A 20,800-nucleotide genomic window follows, 5' to 3' on the forward strand; every position below is an offset into this window, starting at 1 on the left:
CTCCATACTATGGAATGCCTTAAATTAACATATTTTGTTATGTTAATAACATTTTGTTATGTTCCAGAATTTGGAACATTTTGTTATGTTCCAGAATTCTTGCTCATACTAAAGTTCAAATATGACAGGGAGTACCCTAATAGAAGAAACACTGAAAACGGGGGGGGGGGGGGGGGAAATGCAGCATTTGTTAGATTTAACTTTTTTTTTGTTCTTATTTCTTTGTTCGTTTTAAATAAATACCTGCTTCTGAAATTTTCCTGATATTTGAGTGACCCCCCCCCTCCCAAATATATAAGCTCCAGTTTCCCAAAATCTGCATCCACCTAGGGAAAAAAAATTGGAAAAACATGACTTAAAATAATAGTGATTATTTCTGAACTATAATTATTTCTAAACTACATGTACATATCCCCCAATTTTATACGTACACATACATATTTTATTATTATTTTTAAAGTACTTACGTTAATACCAAAAAGACTTTTTTTAAAGCAGTGGGATAAGAAATAACCAAGTAAAAACTTAAAACAGACAAACAAAAACTTGTTCCCTGACAAAGTACCGCTGCGAAAACCGGCTGTTGAAATATTCACAACCTACTGTTACTTCGCTCACATTCGCTCCTACTGCTCTGTATTTACTGGGGGACCAGGGAAGCCCAAGCCAACTGTACAGGAGGGACCGGTGTGGAAGCTTCTACTTCTAGGATTTCCTGCTTCGCCTCATTCACACACTCCAGAGTCCTGACTTAGCTAAAAGTGAAAATCCACCGCAGTTGAAACACGACTAAGCATGTCGTTTCGATTTCAGGTCTCCTTCATCCCGAACCTGCAAAGAATGGCTGTAATATCCGGTTTGCTTTTCACTTCTAAAGAGAACGGTCCAGATCCGTAGAAGGCAGACGCTGCAGGAGCGCGAAAGGATAGGCGAGGGCAGCTGAGAACTTGTCCCTGACCGCAGCGCCCGCCCTAGGTAAGTTCGCTCCTAAACCTGGTCTTCCATGCACAAATCCATTAACTAACAACAACAAATTCCCAAGCGCAGACCCCACGCGGGCAGGCGGCAAAGACAGCATAAGAACGGCGAGGGTGCTCCGCGGTGTGTGGCCCTTGGGATGGTTTGCTCTGCCTGAAAAGCGACAGCGCCTGCACCGTGTCCCCGGGATGCGCTGCCCCTCTTCTGGCACCCACCCGGGTTTGCACCAAAAGCCCTGCATGGAAGGACTGCATCCGACTGCATCTTTAGAAAGGGGGATTGAAGTCCTTTCTTAGACTGAGGGACCAAACCCCGACCCAGTCACAGAGGTGCGGCGTAGACTCGCCCACTCCCTTCCCAACGCCCTTTTTCAGACAGGTCCTGCCTGCGCCCCTGCTGGGCATTGGGAAAACAGAGAGAAAAGATGATCCATACCTTAGGGACCGTGTAAATCTAAATTTTGGACTGTTGGTTGTTCTTTCATTAATTACACTAAATATTCTGAAGTTGCTACAAAGCTATATTACATGAAATAATTCAACATTCTTCCTAATCGATTGTTAATCAACTGTTAAAAATAACCGTATGACCGAACTATATGGTTTGCTCATCACGCACTGTTTCTAAACGCACCATCCACACAAATAATAACCTGCAGTATTTATTAAAAATACAGGTTTGAAGCATTTTTAACCATCACTCTAGATAACTCTTACAGTCAGTAACTTTGGAAAATAATGATCATTTATCAGTATATAATACAGCTATCTCATTCTACTTTTTATTTTGGAGAGAAAAGCTTCTTGCCTTGCTTCCACAGTCCTGCTTTGCATTAAACATTTTTTAAAAGAAAATCACTTTGTAAGATCATCTCTTTCCCAAAGCTTTTCATAACATTAACCATGAGAACTCCACATTTCCTCCTAACACGGCATTACAAAGGCTCATGTTTTACTTCTAATTTCTCCTTGAACAACCATAGAAGTCTCATGAGAATCAGGGTGAATTTTTTACCAAAAAATATTATAGTTACCCTCTTACTCCTTGGTAATTTCCAGTTTACAGAATCCTATTGACACAGAACTTGTCTCACTATTCTGTGGCTTCACAGGCTCATTATTGAAACAGTACATTAATTGTGGAAAATTTAATGTATTGAGAGGTTTTGTCATTGGTCCAGACAGTAATGAATTAACCAGGAATTACCGTTTTACCCATAACACTGATAAGAAAGTTGTAATTTACCGAGGCGAGTTCCTTTTTCAAGGTGTCCAGGCAATAGATGACTAGAGCTCTAGATGTTAATTCATAGCAGTCTCCCTCCAGAATCTGTACTGTGACATCCCAGGTGTCTCTGGGTTGCCCCTGCCTAACACTCTCCACAGTGCCCTCCTTGGCTGTGGTTCCTGTGGGGTCTGATTCTGCCAGCTCATACTTCTCATGGGATAGTTTGTTTGTGATAATCCTTCCTTCCTTCATACCAACTTTAACTTGTGGGAAGGAGTTGTCACCATTTCTACCCAAACCAATTCTTTGCCTTCTTTTGGAATTTCACCCTTCCTGCCTCCTTCAATACTTATTTTTTAAGCAATACTTACATAGCATTATTACGTATCAAATATAATTTTAAGTGGTTCATATGTATGCAATCTGGGATACTTTTTATTCTAGTGGCCCTACAATTTAGTTATTATAAGAATTCCCATTTCACAGATGAAAAAAAAGGAGACAGAGAGATATCTTTCCAGTAATCACTCAGCTTGGAAAGTATGAATCCAGTGTTTGAGCCCAGGCAGTTAAGCCCCAAACAAACAGTATGATGCTGTCTCTCTTTAACTTATCAGTCATCCATTTCTTTCCAGGATCTTCAAACAATCTCTCTTTGTCTGTCTGTCTGTCTGTCTGTCTCAATCTTTATCTCCTTGCTCTTGGTCTAATTTTACTTCTACTCTACATCTCCCCCTCTGTCATCAACACCTTTGACAAATCCCTTTTATGGGCCCGAAAATTCATGGATATCTGCCATGTAATTAATCATTTTTGTTTCTCATAAGAAACAAATGGACAATATTTTCTATTCCCCCCAAATGTGGAGAGTAAATATAATATTGAAAAGTTATGTAAGGATGCATTCTTTATCCAGAAATTATCCTTAGTTGCAGACTGCTATTTCAATTAATATCTCGAATTAGCTAAGAAAGTTGTAATTGCGTGTTACCACCTGTCCCAAACTATACTGGATCATATTATCCAGACTCACCTATAATGATACAGGAGTGGTGAGCTCACTTCTGTCTCCTGAAGGAGGTGTCCAATTGTGCCCAATGAGCATTTACTTTACTTGAGGGCATGCCCTTGTAGGGGCACCTTTTTGCATGAGACCTCCTACCACTTTGGGTCCTGTACTGCCTAAATGACTATTCAAGTAACCCCACCTTAGGCAGAGGACTGGAACCAGTGTGGAGACATGTGAATGTTGCTTAGCGTTATCTTAGAATAAAGGCACAGTAAATGTTCTTTGGATGGTCTCTATCTTTTGGTATGATGAAATGTTCCATTCATTTAGATGACAACAATCAAAGCAGAGTCTAGCTCAGATGTGGAGCTCTGTCAGATCCGGGAAGATCCTCAAACATCCTCACAACTGGCTCTCTTTGCTGTAAACTTATAAACGAGAAGTGTTTTTCAGTACATGAATGAATCCTGGCCCCATATATTTCTTTTTTTAATCTTTCTTTCTTTCTTTCTTTCTTTCTTTCTTTCTTTCTTTCTTGCTTGCTTGCTTTCTTTCTTTCGAGAATGAGCAGGAGAGGGACAGAGAGAGAGATTGAGAATCCCAAGCAGGCTTCTCACTGTCAGCTCAGAGCCCAACATAGGGCTCGATCTCATAAGTCCTAAGAGTCTGACGCTTATCACCAACAGAGCCACCCAGGAACCCCTGGACCCATATATTTCTTTAAGCACTGTGTATAAAGGTTTTGGATATTGAGACAAGCTGCATTATTTCTTTTCCCTTCTTCTACGCTCACTCCCCCAACCAATCTACCTCCTGTCCTCTTCCTTTCACTAAATCTATCCTTATCACGGGCACTGTTCACCTTCATTTTCTCTTTCTCAGAATATTTTGTGTATAATTCAACCCCCAATAACCCTATCTATTGCCGTGTATTTCATCTCCTGCTTACTCTTCTCCAGACTACTTACCATCATCTAACACATGTAGATCTTTTCTCATTTGTTTTGTTAATTACCTGACTGCCCCTACTAGACTGGAGCTCCACGAGGCAAGAATCTTATCCATTTTGTTCATTTCTGGATACTGAGCACCTAGAACAGTGCAGCATACAGTAGATACTCAATAAATATTTGCAGAATTGATGAGCCACTATATTGTCCTGGAATTCTTAGAAACTCTATGACCACTCTTCTCATTTCCTTCGTGTCTCATTCTGCCTTACCCCCAAAATGTTGGTTTTCTCAGGACTCTATCATCAGTCCTTTGCTTTCTTCATTCTGTTCATTTTATGCATCTCTTGGATATGATTATTTTAGGATTCGCTTTAAGAACAATTAAGATAATAGATACAGGTTTTCTGTACCAAGCCTTAAGGCACTAACTAGGGTACACACTTTTCCCTTAGGAATGATGTCTATATTCCATAAGCAGAAAGCTGATATGTGTGTAATTTGTACAACCATTAGAGGTGACTTCACGGGGTGCCTGGGTGGCTCAGTCAGTTTAGCATCCCACTTCGGCTCAGGTCATGATCTCGTGGTCCGTGAGTTCAAGCCCCATGGTGGGCGCTGTGCTGACAGCTTGGAGCCTGTTTCAGAATCTGTGTGTCTCTGTCTCTCTGACCCTCCCTCGTTCATGTTCTGTCTCTCTCTGTCTCAAAAATAAGTAAATGTTAAACAAAAAAAAATTTTTAGAGGTGATCTTGTGTTTTTAGAGGTGATCTAGATCACCTCTGAATAGAGGTGATTTAGAGGTGATCTTCAGGATCTTGTGTTATATTGAACAGTTCTTCTGGATTACAGGTTACCATGGCATCTGAACTCACCATGGAAGCCCCCATTTGCCTGATAAAAAACAAGGAAGAGGAGCTGGTGGTGAATCCAGAAGCACTAGAGATTCTTGACAAGATATCTCAGCCTGTGGTGGTGGTGGGCATCGCAGGGCTGTCTCGGACAGGAAAATCCTACCTGATGAACCGCCTGGCAGGACAGAACCATGGTGAGTGTTGTCCTGGGACCAGGGCCATTTGCTTGGAACCATCAATATAACAGGCTGTTCAGGCGTCCTCTAGTGTCGTCTCAAGAAAGAGCCTAACCCCTCCCACTGAAGAAAAATTCTAATTCTCACCATCAAATTTACAACCTAACCCTATCTATCCACAAAATCTTACTCTTGTATCTAGTAAAAAAGAAGAGTCTCCAACCCTGCTTGTTCTCTGGAACCCATCCACTCTCATCAGCTCAGCTCCTGTCGTGATTCCCTTTCTTTCTTTTGTGTCACTTTTGCCCAAATTACAGGGCCATTCCCAGCAGCATAAAATTTTAGTTTATTGTGTCTTCTTTTTAAAAGAGATAGAAAAAGGGGCGCCTGGGTGGCTCAGTCAGTTGAGCGGCCGACTTCGGCTCAGGTCATGATCTCGCGGTCCGTGAGTTCAAGCCCCGCATCAGGCTCTGTGCTGACAGCTCAGAGCCTGGAGCCTGTTTCAGATTCTGTGTCTCCCTCTCTCTGACCCTCCCCTGTTCATGCTCTGTCTCTCCCTGTCTCAAAAATAAAAATAAAAAAACGTTAAATTGTTTTAAAAAAATTTTTTTTAAAAATAAAAGAGATAGAAAAAAAGAGGAAGGAAGGAATGAAGGAGGGAGGGAGGAAGGAAGAACCTGTTATTCCCAAATCTCAAGGGAGCTAAGATTAAATTTTTTCTTCCATTTCATAACAAAAGTTTGATAAATTGTGCTCTCTTTCTGTATTCAGTGTTTTCTAACGTGAAAACTGTAATATGCCCAGAAAAGTTTGTAAAACATACATGTACTATAAAGTTATTAAATGTAAGATGGTCACCTGATCAGGTAAAGAAATTTAATATTACCAACATTCAAAGCCCAAATCACACCCTCTCACACTCTTATCTGTGCTCACCAGTATTTTTAATTTTGATGGCACTTCTTTGCTTTTTAAAGATGGTTTCAGGGGCACCTGGGTGGCTTGGTCAGTTGACTGTCCAACTACTGATTTGGGCTCAGGTCGTGATACCAAGGTCATGAGATAGAGCACTGCGTCAGGCTGTGTGCTGAACCCTCTCTCTCTCTCTCTCTCTCTCTCTCTCTCTCTCTCTGCCCCTCTATCCTGTTCGTGTGTGCGCGCGCTCTCTCTCTAAAAAAAAAAAAGGAAAGAAAGAAAGAAATGGTTTTATAGTCTATGCATTTCAAAAAAGTTTAATTTGGTCTGCTTTTAAAGTTTATATAAATGAAATTGTACCATGTGTATTCTTTTGTGTGTTGTTTTTCTTGTATGTATTTGTAATTTATTTCTAACTGCTGCATAGTGTACAATCGTATGAAGATATCAGAATTTGTTTCTCCATTTATTATTAATGAATGTGGAGATTGGTCCCAGATTTTCTTGTTTATGAATTCAACTATCATAAATGGTTTTGTATTTAAATTCCAGTACACACTTACTCAACCTTCCCCTGCTGATTATACCCAGAATTGGACTCACAGGGTGACAGGGTATCTGTGTTTTCAGCCATTCTGGACAGTATCAAACAGCTTTTTAACTTTTATGTACAATTTACATGACTGTTAGCAGTCACTGAGATTTTCCCACATCCTTATCACCATTTCGTAATGTTAGACATTTTGGCTTTTGCTAACCTTGTGACTATATAGTCACATAGTCTATGTCTCACTATGAATCAGTTTGAGAACCTTTTCATATATTTATTTGCTGCTTGTATTTCTTATTTTTTTCAGTGCAATAAAGTTTTTTTTCCTTTTAAGGGTCAGCTAAAACTACACAGGTTAGTAGAGTTTACATTAATCTGTCCTATGACCTATTTGAGCCTATACAGGTACAAGATGAATAGGGGGCCCAAAGTGTTTCCTCAGAAAATCCTTAATGTCTGTAAACAGTAGATTGTCGCTGAAATGGAAGAAACTCCTTTCCCTGATGGACCCTGAAATGGAAGACATTTATAAGTTTCACCACTGTAGCTCCTGGGGAACCTGGACTATCTACTGTCCCTGTATGTTGTTAACTCCTCCCTCACAGGTTTCCGCATGAACGCCACAGTGAGATCTGAAACCAAGGGCATCTGGATGTGGTGTGTGCCCCACTCCTCCAAGAAGAACCATATCCTTGTCCTTCTAGACACTGAGGGCCTGGGGGATGTGAAAAAGGTAAGGAAGAAAGTTGAATAAACTTCCTTGCTCTTGCCTATTAATTCACTACCTCAATTCCACTTCTGTGGCCTCTTCCTACAAATAGCAAGTGCAAATTATAGATAATGAGGTTAAATTCTCTTATCTTGAACTTTTTTCCTTGAGAGCACAAATATTTTGATATTTTGAGTTAAGATATTCATCTTACTTTTAACACCAGGGTTAATGACACAATTTAATAAACACTTTTGAGTAGCTACATCCAGGCCTCTCTGCTAAGTACTACAGACACAGCAGGGAAGAAAGTAAAGACCCAGAGGTTAGCGGGGAGACCTCAAGTACTTAGTACAATCAGTACAAGGTGCCATGGATGTAACCTCGTAGTGGGTAGGGATTAGATTTCAACTTTCCTGGTGAAATAACACGAACGCTGACTGAAGTGTAACCCATCAGGTCAATGGGACTACCAGTTAAATTGTATGGATTGGTGAGTTTGAATATAGTAGCCTCAAAAATAGGTTTGAACAAAGTAATATATTTAAATAAACTCCATAAAAGCTTTGGCTGTTCCAAGAACATCCATAATGATTTTAGTCTAAGTTTCTTCACTGACTTCTAAAAAGCATGATCTTGACCAATAGAAAATATTGTAAACAGGATACTTGTAGGCGTGTTGTCTTCACAGTATTAGGCACAATCAGTAGTTTCTCCTTACTTCATATAAGTCTGAGTCTACATTGTAGCAGCAGAAGATGGGTTGATTCTGATACTGCCCCTCAAAAAATAAAGGAGAGACTTAGAAATTCTGAATTAAAATTTTTTAATGTTTTAAAACTTTAAGTTTTAAAGTCCTCAGTATAAAATAAAGTGTAAAATAAAACAGAAGAGAAACTAAAACAAAACCTATCAGGCCTCATGAATTCATCTCACCATATGTTTGGATTTTAACAAGTTTATCCCTTCTTTGAATGTACCAGCAACTTCTCAAACTAAGAAAAAAGAACAAAAGTACCAACTTGTTACTTATCATTCAAGGGCCCTGCAACTTAATTCCTAGTGAGTTAGATCTACTCTAATTACCACCCCCCACCCAAAAAATGAAGAGGGACTCTTGATGGTGAAATATATTATATTTTGGCCAAAACTTGTTTCTTTTTATCTAATTACACTTGTTTAAGGGACCCAAACATACCATATTATTAATAACTGGTGGCAATAGAGAACAACTCACTAAATTTAGATTTAGGTAGTGTCTAATTCTGTTTTCCTGGCCTTCAATGCCCCTCCCATCTTGTCTTGAATCTCCTTCCCAGTCTTGTCATCTACTCTCACACATTTATACATTGCTTCAGCCAAATGGAGTAATTCTATAATACATTTATATGATTGTGCTTTTTAATTCCGTCTTGGCTTGTGTTGGTCCTCCCATGATCTTTTCATTTCCACAAATCCACACTGCATCATTTCTTTAAAACCCACCTATTTTTTTTTACCCACTGCCATCATTTCAGTCAGATGTAATCTTTTGCTCAGAATTCGCAGGGCACTTTTCTTTTTTACGTTTTTGGTTTTTACCCCTTTTCCTTTTACATTTTAGGCTTCTGGTTCTACTCCTGGCAGAGATCATTAACTTGGTTAATGTTTCTTGGTTGTATGTTTACTCATTGGTTGACCAACCCAGAAAGTCAACTTCTTGAGGGCAACGACTATCATATGGGTGGTTGTGTCCACCCAACCAAATGTATTGCCTGACATTTAGAAGACAACCGATGAATAGTTGTTGAATTTAACTGAATGACATTGTGTTTTTAATGTTGTCCATGATGCATAAAGTTTGCTGTAGGAATAATTTCCTGCTTATTGGCATATATCTACTGTGTTCTAGTCACTGTGTTAATGAATGGAAATGTTAACAAGTAAATGAAGGGGAGACTCTTTAGTCTTTTGCTCTAATGTGCTTTCCAGGTCAACCCTAAGAATGACTCATGGATCTTTGCCCTGACTGTGCTTCTGAGCAGCACCTTGATCTATAACAGCATAGGCACCATCAACCACCAGGCCCTGGAGCAGCTGCAGTATCCTTCCAGGGACCAAACCACCACGTTTTATTGAGTTTACAGGAATGGCAACCGAGACTGTCATCTTAATTGTCTGGTTGAGGAGAAGGGACATGGGAAATAAGTTAATGTTTATAAAATTTGTTTTTATAAGACCTGGAAATTGTGGTATAAATCATTTCTCCTTCCTTAGCTGAATTCTCAGCTATGTGGCTGAACTAACGCAGCTCATCAGGGCAAAATCCTCAACACCTGATGAAGTAGAGGACTCCACCGAATTTGTGAGTTTCTTTCCAGACTTTGTTTGGACTGTCCGGGATTTCACTCTGGAGTTGAAGATAGATGAATCTTCAATCACTGAAGATGAGTACCTGGAGGATGCCTTGAAGCTAATTCCAGGTCTCAGAGCATGGCATGGGTGATGGAGGTTCCAGAGGGAGTGGGAGCAACTAAGCCCTGTCCTTCAGGACTTGAAATCAAATTTTGTTTGCCCTTGGTTCGAGATATAGTCTATTAGTGAGGGGTGATTGGTGAATGATGTGTGGTGATTGTTTTTCATAGGTTATTAGCTGCAACACTCCAGCTGCTGGAGTAAGCTCGCTGAGGAAATTTAAGGACCACTGTGGAACCAAATGATTTTAGACCAAATGGGTGTTGTGAGACATTTTTCTAGGTTACAGTGCTGCAGCTTCCTAAGGCCCACATACTCGTGTTCCTTTTATGTGCTCCTCTTGTTTCATACTGACAAAAATAGCTCATCAGATTAGAAGTTGGTGAACATTGAATCACAAGAAATAAACGGACATAAATTGTTTGTTATGGAAAAATATACAAAACATAAAATTTACCATCTTAACCATTTTTGAGCTTATACTTCTGTGGCAATAAATGCATTCACATTGTTGTACAAGCATCACCACCCACCAACTCCGAAAACTTTTTATATTCCCCATCCAAAGTTGTACCTGCTAAACACTAACTCCCTGATACCCCCTACCCACAGCCCTTGGCAACCACCATTCTACTCTCTGTCTCCATCTAGGTACCTCATAGAAATGGAATCATACACTACTTATCTTTTTGTGACTGGCTTATTTCAGTAACCATAATGTCCTCAAGATTCATTCATGCTGTAGCAGGTGTTAGAATTTCTTCCTCTCTGAGACCAAATAGTATTCTACTATGTATATACCATATTTAAATGACCGTATTTTAAAAATATATTTCATGTTTCTATGAAATATTCTATGAATACTTTACTAGTGCCTGGACAGTTACAAATTTCAGAGAAAGGATATTTACACATTAAGAGTCCAGAAAAAAAAAAAAAAAAGATGTCCTTCTAGTAAGACTTTCAGATCCACATCTATCTGTCACATGATTTCACTTTCTTCTTTCTTACGGTCTTGTACATTATGTTACCATTTTAATATCATTAATTCACTACATGTTAATTTTACTTGCATTTTATTTTTACTTTATTTTAGCAGAATGAATAATTGATGGCACCTGGAAATAATACAAGTTTTTATTTAATCATTCATGTATTCATTTTTCCAAAAAATTTTATTGAACATCTTATATATCCCCCAAAATCATTCTATGAAGTACTTCCAAGTCAGATCTAGCCTGATATAGATAGTGTTAAGACCTCCAAATTACCTGCAGGTTAACCTTACCACGTGGACACTTCCACTAAAAGAGCTCCAAACATATTTTTTTAGTGTGATTTTTTTTTACTCTGAATTTTAGAAATTTTTTTCTTCCCTTGGTATTATTTGTCCATCTCCTGTTATTTTCACAAACAATGTCTTACTCTTCTTTCTGGCATTACTTTATTTTAGGAATTTTCACTACTTTTGTTCATTCATCAGTCATTTGATAAACATTTTATAAATACTTAAACCACTAAACTCCATACCAATGCTAAGGAAACCAATTATAAGTTTGTTCAGTTGAGCCTCATGCCTTTCTTTCTTCTCCCATAGTATTTTCTTGACTCTGCTCCATGCAGAAATGGATTTTCCATACCTGTGGTGATGGCCCAGGTTGGTTAGAAATGATTGGATGAAAGGAGATTTACAGGCACAGGAGCTGCAATGATGGGAACATTCCTGGAAATGAAGTCTTCACTCCTCTACCTGAAGGCTGCCTTTCAGTGATCACCTTTTTTCCACCTTTGCAGGCACAAATCCCAAAATCCAAAATTCCAACATTCCCAGAGAGTGTATCAGACAGTTCTTTCCAAAACGGAAGTGCTTCATCTTTGACCGGCCTACAAATGACAAAAATCTCTTAGCCCATATTGAGAACGTGCCAGAAGACCAGCTGGACAGTAGTTTCCGGGAGCAATCAAACAAATTCTGCACCTATATTTTCACTCATACAAAGACCAAGACCCTACGAGAGGGAATCATTGTCACTGGGAACCGTGAGTCACCTTTGTCCCACAGCATGTCTCTGTATCAGTGTGTGTGGTGGAGCTTTGAGTATACTCTGAGTTTGGCAGTAATTTTGTTGACATCTGTGTGGAATGATGGGGAAGCAGATATTCATGCCATGAAAAGGTATCCATACATGTTTCTTAATTAGTCTCCCTATGTGAGGGTTTGCTGAGACTTAATATATCTCAAAACCCTAATTCACTAATTATAAAAAGGCAAGACAGAGTTAAAGAGAGGACATCTGCAGATTGAGAAATCCTATGGGATATCTTCTGGTCTTTAAGGATATAGTAGATATTTTGTAAACTTACATGAGTCAGATCATGAATAGGAAGCTATAAGTTCCGGCAAGCCCATTGACAAAGAAAATTATGTATAGTCTTATATGCAGGGCCGGCTTCATGGTCATGTGACTTATACAGTCCGGTAATACCTTGTGCAGAGATGAGCCAATACTCTCTGTGTGTTTTGTTTTAAGTTTCCTTATTTATTTTGGGAGAGAGAATTCTAAGCTGTCAGCACAGAGTTTGATCTGGGGCTTCAACTCAAACCATGAGATCATGATCTGAGTGGAAATCAAGAGTCGATTGCTTCACCAGCTGAGCCACCCAGGCACCCATCTATCCGTGTTTTGAATTCTTGATCATTTTCAACTAGGAGCCCACATTTTCATTTTGTCCTGGGCCACACAAATTATGTAGCTGGTCTTGTTTGTGTATACTACTTCACCTGTATAATCTATTCCTTTTTATTCTCATTGAATGGGAAACTATTTTTCCAGTGACCCATGAGCATATTAATTGCAATTAATCAATTATTAAACAAATTGTTTTAATGTTTATTTTTGAGAGAGAGAGAGAGAGAGAGAGAGAGACAGAGCGCGAGCGGGGAAGGGGCAGAGAGAGATGGAGATACAGAATCCGAAGCAGGCTCCAGGCTCCAAGCTGTCAGCACAGAACCCTGCCCAGAGCTTGAACCCATGAGCTACAAGATCATGTCCTCAGCCAAAATTGGATGCTCAAATGACTGAGCCACACAGGCGCTCCTGTAATTGATCATTTAAATTATAATATGAAGAAATGGAGAACAATAAAAGAAAGAATAGGAAAACAATGTTGTTAGAAAGAAATAGATTCCCAAAGAAGAAAATAAAGTTTGTTTCTAAATAAGGTGGGGTTTTTGTGATCTCAGGATGATGCTCCATAAAAACTGGAAGCCAATGATTAAGACCTCGCTATTTATCCTCAAATTTCCTGCCTTATTCAGGGCTGGGGACTCTGTTGAAAGCCTATGTGGATGCCATCAAGACGGGAGAAGTTCCTTGCTTGGAGAACGTGGTGACAGCTCTTGCCCAGCGTGAGAACTCAGTGGCCGTGCAGAAGGCAGCCGACCACTACAGCGAGCAGATGGCCCAACGAGTGAGCTTCCCCACAGACACGCTCCAGGAGCTGCTGGATGTGCATACAGACTGCGAGAGGGAAGCCATTGCAGTCTTCATGGAGCATTCCTTTAAGGATGACAAGCGGTCTTTCCAGAAAAAGCTTGTGGTAGTGTGTCTTAGCATTTATCCTTCCTAATTCCTACCCTTCTGGATGAATGCTTACAGTACATTTTTTTGACTCCGCAGCTCTTCTACCTCTCATGGTGGATGGAACCTGGGTTCTTGTGAGTGACAGGGCACTACAGGGTTACTAGTCACCTTTTTACTAAAAGATGGGCATTCTATTAATTTTCTATTGCTACATTTGAAAATTACCATTAATTTAGCACACTGTAATAATAAATATATATTTGTATATATATATTATTCATATATAATATATATAATACATATATAATATACATGCATAAGCTTACCATTCTGTAGGTCAGAACATAGGCATAAGATGGCGCCATCCTCTGCTCAGAGTGTCACAGACTAAAAACAAGATGTTGGCCAAAATGAGTTCTCAGCTGCAGGCTCTGGAGTGGCTCCAAGTTCCTTCAGGCTGCTGACTGAATCCCCTTCCTTTTGGTTGTAGGATTCATGTTCCCTTTTTTGTTGGCTTTCAGACAGGGGGTGCCTCCAGCTCCTAGAAGCATTTTTTGTACATCTCCATGTTCTCCTTTCATCTTCAGGACAAAAATGACACATAAAATTCTTTTCATATTTTAGTTTTTTTGACTTCCTCTTCTACCAAGAGCTTGGGAGAACTCTCTGCTTTAAAAGAATATATGGTCTTATCTAAGCTTTCTCCAATCCTACCCTCTAGTAATCTCCATTTCTTAAAATTAACTTGTACCATGTAATATCTAACCACTGGAATAAAATTCAGCAAATTCATAGGCTCCAGGACCATGCAAGGGGTATACATCAGAAGAAGGAAATCTTGGAGGAGAGTTTAATTCCTGGGGACAATTAATTACCATTGGCATCTTTCTGGAAGTTTGTCTTTCAGTCTATGACCACCCTACAGTGAAAAAAATCTCTTTGTTCGTATTGAGAAAATGCCAGAAAGTCAGCTGTATTGTAATTTTCAAGAGCAGGGGAAATGTTTATTTTTTCCTCTTTACACACTCAAATTCTTGTTAAAAGAATTCATGGAGAGTTCCAAAGTCTGCTCAGAATACACTTTAGTCATTACCAGATGATTGTTTGGGGGGCAGGGGGATGTACATTTTCATCCATAACAACCCAAACTCTCTGAGGAAACTCTACTTCTAGCCACAATTCAACTTCCTATTGCTCATTGTTGATGATTGGGTCACTGTTAATCATACTACAGCAGAAGGAACCATGGAGTTCATGTCTTCCAACCCCAGGGAAGTAAAGGGACTTTCCACAGGTCACACAGAGAACTGGTCAGAACTAGGGCTAAAAGTCTCTTGACTCCTGGTCTGTCCCATGTTTCATTGTACTCTTAGGTAATCAGGATGCTTTTTCTAAAAGGATGACAGTTGAACTTTCCCTCCTAACAGCTTCTTCCCATTGGATTTCTCTACATTTCCCTGGCAGGACACCATAGAGAAAAAGAAGGATGGTTTCTTGATGCAAAATGAAGATGTATCTTTCAAATATTGTCAGGCTGCAATGGAGCAGCTTTCAGAGCCTCTGAAGGAAAGCATTTCAAAAGGAACTTTCTCTGTTTCTGGAGGATATGATCTGTACTTAAAAGCAAAGAGAAATGTTGAACTTGGTTATAAAGAGGTGCACAGGAAAGGAGTTAAGGTAAGGAATAAAGGGAAAGAGGTTGAACAGTAGAGTGGAGTCAGGTGGCCTTTGTTGCACCTTCTGAATATCTAAGACCCTAGTACCAATTATGGGGAAAAACAAGAGCAAGGCAATAATTCCCTATGGAGCATATGATAATATTTGTGCTAAGTCCCTGGGGAATACAAATATTAGAGACACAACTTTGCTCCCAAGATGCTGATTTTACCAGAGATACAAATAGTGAACAGGATAGGGTATGATAAAGGTTATACTGGTATGCTAATAGACTAATGATAATGGTAATGATGATAATAATGGTTAACACATTGAACACTGACTCTCTCTACCACACATGGTCTTTAGGTGCTTTTGTTGGGTTATTAATTTAATCATCAGAGTAATATTGTGAATTAAGTATACTACCATCTACATTATACACTTGAGAAATGTGATGCACAGAGAAGTTAATAAATTGCCTAAGCCCATGCCACAGTAAGTGGTAGAGCTGGTAGGGCAAATCAGTATCTTGGTGGCCATTCAAAGCTCAGATGGCAGCTTAGGAAACATTACAGAAGGTTGCTCCTAGAAGTTTAAGATGAAGTATTCATAGATGTTAGCTTTATTAAGAAAAGCTAGAAGAGCTTCCAGGAAGAAGAAAAGAATGTCCAAATACATATGAACAAAGTTTTAATATGTTTGTAGAATCAGGAGTCTGGTTGGCTGTAACCCATGGTGGGGCTTGGGGGTGGGCATCAGTTAAAAAAGGGTCTCAAGAACTAAGAAGACTATGATGGAGTTTTTCCATTCTCATCAATAGATTAGAATTTATGCTGTGGACATAGAAGGAAGGGAATCACTCAGGGATACACAATTTACTGGGCCACATTTGAGGTTTTGTTGAACAATTATTTCTGCAACCAGAGACAAGATCTTTGTTGCCTGACATGTATTTGCTCCTTGTTGGTTGGTTCCTCAGGCAAATGAGATCCTCCAGAACTTCCTACAGTCACAGGCAGCAGTAGAGGAATCCATCATGCATTTAGACAAAGCCCTCAGTGCTGGGGACATGGCCAAAGCAGGTACAGGGGAGGGCTCAACTCACAGCGGGATGGGTAGATTCCTGCAGTGCCCACTGACAGATCTGACCAAAGACCTTCTTGCAACAAGGAGTTTCCTCTTCTACCACAGAAAACATGCTCTGTTCAATCAATTCTGAAAATAACAAGACAAGTGGTAGTTGTACATCAGCCAGCCAGGCAGAGTCTCTAACTTCAAAGTGAGAAACCTGTCAATGGTGTGGCCATCTGGTGAAATTACACATTTCCCAGTCACCTTTGCAAAGTCAGTTTAGTCTCTAAGCTCAGGAGGGTCAGACCTGACCTGTTATTTTATTCCCTTTAAAAACTTTCATGGGGCAGTGGAGCAGGCCAAAAGGGAGGCCTCTGAGAAGGAACAGGAGCAGCTAAAACAGAAAGAAAATGAACAACAGCAAAAAATGGAGGCTCAAGAGAGGAGCCTCAAGGAAAACCTAAGCCAGCTGGAAGAGAAGATAAAGAAGGAAAAAGAAAACGTTCAGGAAATGCTGGAAAGGATGTTGAAACATTATCTGAAGGTAAGTCTGGCCTGGATTTGGGCAGATCCTCACTCCTCAGGAAGAGAAGGACAAAATTTTAAGCAAAGTCATGATCCAAGAGTGAAACACAAATGGCATGTGATTTACTAACTGCCTCAGTCCATGTGGATCCTGCTGTAACCCTTAAAGCCATAATACATCTGCCCCTTCCATAGTGCTAGACTTTCGAGTATACAAATAACACCCCTTGAGGAATGGTTTGCTATTTGGAGTGGTTATGGAATGGTCTTGTGAACCCCAATTGAGTAGGGTCTTTGTCTTCTGGTCCTATAGTCCTTAGGATTCTTGATACAACCATCAGAGAGATCAGAAATAGATTTTTTTTTGTATTGAAAGTATCCAATTAGGTCTGATATGAAATGAAAAGGCTCCAAAACTTGCTGCATTTTTTTCCAGATCTGTCTGAATATCCTGGGATTATTATAAAACATAGAGGAAAATCTTTCCTTGGTCCAACCTGCAGCTTGATAAGCAATATTCTGTACAGAGTCAGTAGTTACCATGTTTTATTAGATGATTGTGGCCATGCAACCTCAAATAGAACTGAGAATTAATTAGAATTAAAACTGTATTCCTACCCAAAGAGCATTGTTTGGGCTAGAATGCGTTATGGGGAAAGTTCTCATGTCTGATCTAGGCCCAACACCTACCCACCCCCAGAGAGATGATGCTGAGGACATCTTAGGATGTTATAAACCATGGATACTCTCATTATCCAGGTCAAAATGTATGGACACATTGGATATCCTCCAAACAGCAGTCTAAAGTGGCAGAAAAATAGACACCTACGTTTGCTGCTGGCTGAATCCTAATAATGGTGATTTTCACAAGTGGACTCTTTTCATTTTATAGGTCCAAGAAGAATTGCTTAATGAAAGATTTGGAAAGAAATCCGAGGAGTTGAATAAGGAGATAAATCGACTACAAAAAGAGATTGAAAGAAACAAAAAAACTGATCCGTTATTGATTTCAAAGGCGATTGATGTGGCTGGGAACGTATTAATTGTGGCACTACCTGAAATTTTTAGGCTAGTCCGTCAAGGGAGGAAAATTCTCAATGAAAACAATTAAATAAGCTTAGATGTCTTGTTAAGGATACAATAAAATGAGGCTTCTTTTGTTTTAGTAGTGTAATACTGTGTTTATTTTTGAAATACATGTGTCATGCCACTTTCATACAACAAAAGTTTAAAAATAAAAAGTGATTGCAAAAAACATCAGCTCATGGCATATACAAGATAAACTTAATTTTGACTGAATGAAATAATTTAGTGAAATGGGAACCAAGTTGAAAAATACAATGGAAGAAAAGGCTAAATTTTCAATGCCATTGTAACAAAATAATTCTGAATAAGATTATAAAGACATTTGTAAAATTTACATAGAGATATACTTTAAGTGTTACTGAAGAACACAAAAATTTATAAAATGAACCAAAGTAAATAAGACATATATGGTGTATGTGTGTGTCTGTACACATATACATATATGTATACATATGTGTATATGTATGTATGTACATGTACACATATATGTACATGATTCCAACAAATATTTCAAAAATGTTTTGAAAGTAGACAAATTTGTTTTACAGTATACATTGAAAAACTGTAAGCAAAAATATCCAATGCAATTCTATAAAGAGAAAAATAATGAGAGGCAGTTATCTCTAACTGTATGTTAAAACATCCCAACAAGTAGCACAATGAATATTGAATGAATAGCACAATGGTGCTGGCACCTGAATATTTAAACATCAGTAAAATAGTGTTGAAAGTTTGGACATCAGTAAAAATTCAGATAGAAATTTATTATACAATAAGTTTGGCACTTCACATTGGTGAAGGGATAAGGAATATTCTGTAAGTGTAATTTGGACTCTACATACCCATCTGGAAAAAAAAATTTCAAGTCTTCCTTTCACTTCATACCAAAGCAAATTTCAGATGTATCAAAGATTTTTAAATGAAAATTAAATTGTAAAAGATTAAAAAGTAGTTTTGTGGTAGAAAAGTCCTTTTTCAGTGTGAATATGATGATTAAAAAGAAAAGATTAATATATTCAACTACATAAAAATAATGAAATTATTCATAGAAAAGAAAAAGCAAGGCAAGAAGACAAATACCAATATGAATATAAATTAACAACTTCTATCACAACGAGTATATTTCATGAAGCTATAGGAGCCCTTATAAATCAGTGAGAAAAGATAAACAACCCCATTAAAAATGTGCAGAACGGTAAGTAGAAAATATAGTTGGTCAATTCTGCTGATAATAAGAGCTATGTAAAGTAAAACTGTCAGCTACCCGTTTCACCTCTATGATTTGCAAGGAAGAACACATTTGACAGAAGACTAGGTTGTAAAAATATGGAGAAGCAGGAAGAGTCTGCTCAGTAGAGCAAGGAACTAGAAAGACACAGAGATGCTCCCAAATCTTGTTTTCATTAGGACTTTTCAATAAAGCCTGAAAAATCCAGCCCCTCGTTTCTTTTTAGATACAAATTCACTTAGGAAGTCTTCTGGAGTAGCCTCTGAATTCCAATTCAAATTGATAACATGGGTAAAAGAAAAGGAAATTTTTCTTTGAGGTCAATTCAACTTTTATGGAATTCCTTTCCATGTCTCTGTAGATTCTGTAAATTCTGCTCTGGCTAGAATGAATTTCTTCTGATTCTCCAAGCTTCATGTGTTTTATCTGGACTCTGGGCTTTTGCACAATACATATACTTATTTAAATAACCCTGCTTGATATTCTTTATATGTTAGCCTCTGTTCCTCCTTCTGGTCTCCTATTTCCTGACTTCCTGAGACTAGATGAGGTGACCCTTCTCTATGCTGCCATTGTGCCTTGTCACTCCTACCATAGCACTTCTTATATAATTGTAAAATGAAACTGACCTATTTACCGCTGTCTCTCCTACTGTCTCTTGATCTCAGGTACTCACTCTTCTTCATCATCTTATCTTTAGTTCCCAACAGGCCCACCATATAATCACCCAGCGTTCAAAAAATGTTGATTGAATAATTACATGAGCTGCCATCCAAAAGGACTCCAATTTACCATGTTTTAACTACATTATCTGATCTCTGGGGTCTAAACATAAAAGATGTAGCAGTTTCAAGGCACAGCTGACATGAGCTACTGGCCCTGCCATATGATATGTCGTATTCATACAAGGGTATCAGATCCTTTCCCTTCTCCTAATCCATCGCATAGTTTAAACTCTACAGACTTCATTATTTAGCCAAACGTTATGCCACAGAAAAGAGTGCTTCCTGTGTTAAATCACCAGCTGTTAAGATGATCATTACAGACCAGGGCAATTCACATGCTCACTAATCACTCCAAGGGCAGAAATTGGAGTTAGCATATAAACACATACATCACACTGCTTATTCTGGAGTATTTAAAAGTAAGTTATCACATTAATAAGGTAATTTACCCCAGTTCCAATCTACTGCTTTCATAGTTTGTCTCCTCTATTTGTTCACCAGGAAAAAGCATCCTTTTTACCCAGCAACTATATCAAAAGCTGCTGGTATCTGTTTAAACCAGAGACTGGTACAACCCTTCATCCCTAGCAACCTTTGCGATCAGAACTATCATACTATAAGTAGCTCAAATGTGTCCAGTTGAACCCTAATATATGACAAAGTTTTATGTATAGTCATTGCTTATTAAATAATTGTCTAACAAATAAATGTCTAAAGGCACTAAACCAGTACATGGAAGGTACTCAGAAAATGTTTCTTGAAAAAAATCGGCATTCTTTTGAAAATAGAAAACACCTTGTAATTATGTGTGTATGTATATTATAAAAATACATCACATTCATTGAAAAGAAATTCATAATACGTAGAAAACTCTTAAAAAAGCTAATTCCTTCGATGAGCTACTAAATTTCAGAATATATATGCTTTTAGAGTTTTATCTATGCATCATTGATTTATAAGTGTTTTTCCAAATAGAATCACACTATATACTATATGTGCCAGGAATTAAATTACTCAGCCAATATTTCGAAAATTTTCCACAGAAAGTAATTTCCTTTTCCCAGAAAGGGCTTGGGAGGGTAGGCAGGAAATTCAGTCCC

General features: G+C 38.6%; 1 protein-coding gene across 1 annotated transcript; it reads left to right on the top strand.

Annotated features, from left to right (window-relative positions):
• The first annotated feature begins 763 nt into the window (after positions 1-763).
• LOC132672946 (guanylate-binding protein 7-like) lies at positions 764-19,182 on the top strand. The gene is made up of 11 exons (XM_060625319.3): positions 764-975; positions 5,017-5,212; positions 7,265-7,392; positions 9,340-9,449; positions 9,637-9,830; positions 11,617-11,862; positions 13,142-13,422; positions 14,871-15,083; positions 16,045-16,147; positions 16,487-16,680; positions 17,554-19,182. The coding sequence occupies exons 2-11, from the start codon at positions 5,023-5,025 to the stop codon at positions 17,770-17,772; spliced, it is 1,878 nt and encodes a 625-aa protein (XP_060481302.1). The 5' UTR covers positions 764-975; positions 5,017-5,022; the 3' UTR covers positions 17,773-19,182.
• Positions 19,183-20,800: the final 1,618 nt, after the last annotated feature.

Source organism: Panthera onca, chromosome C1, assembly GCF_046562875.1.
Source record: "Panthera onca isolate mPanOnc1 chromosome C1, mPanOnc1 haplotype 2, whole genome shotgun sequence".
NCBI classification, from domain to species: Eukaryota; Metazoa; Chordata; class Mammalia; order Carnivora; family Felidae; genus Panthera; species Panthera onca.

Bases quoted from the DNA above. Each gene is read 5' to 3' on its own strand.
- LOC132672946 (XM_060625319.3), top strand. From the start codon at position 5,023: ATGGCATCTGAACTCACCATGGAAGCCCCCATTTGCCTGATAAAAAAC. The intron at 13,423-14,870 runs GTAGTGTGTCTT...TTTCCCTGGCAG, and splicing joins CTTTCCAGAAAAAGCTTGTG to GACACCATAGAGAAAAAGAA. The intron at 15,084-16,044 runs GTAAGGAATAAA...TTGGTTCCTCAG, and splicing joins TGCACAGGAAAGGAGTTAAG to GCAAATGAGATCCTCCAGAA.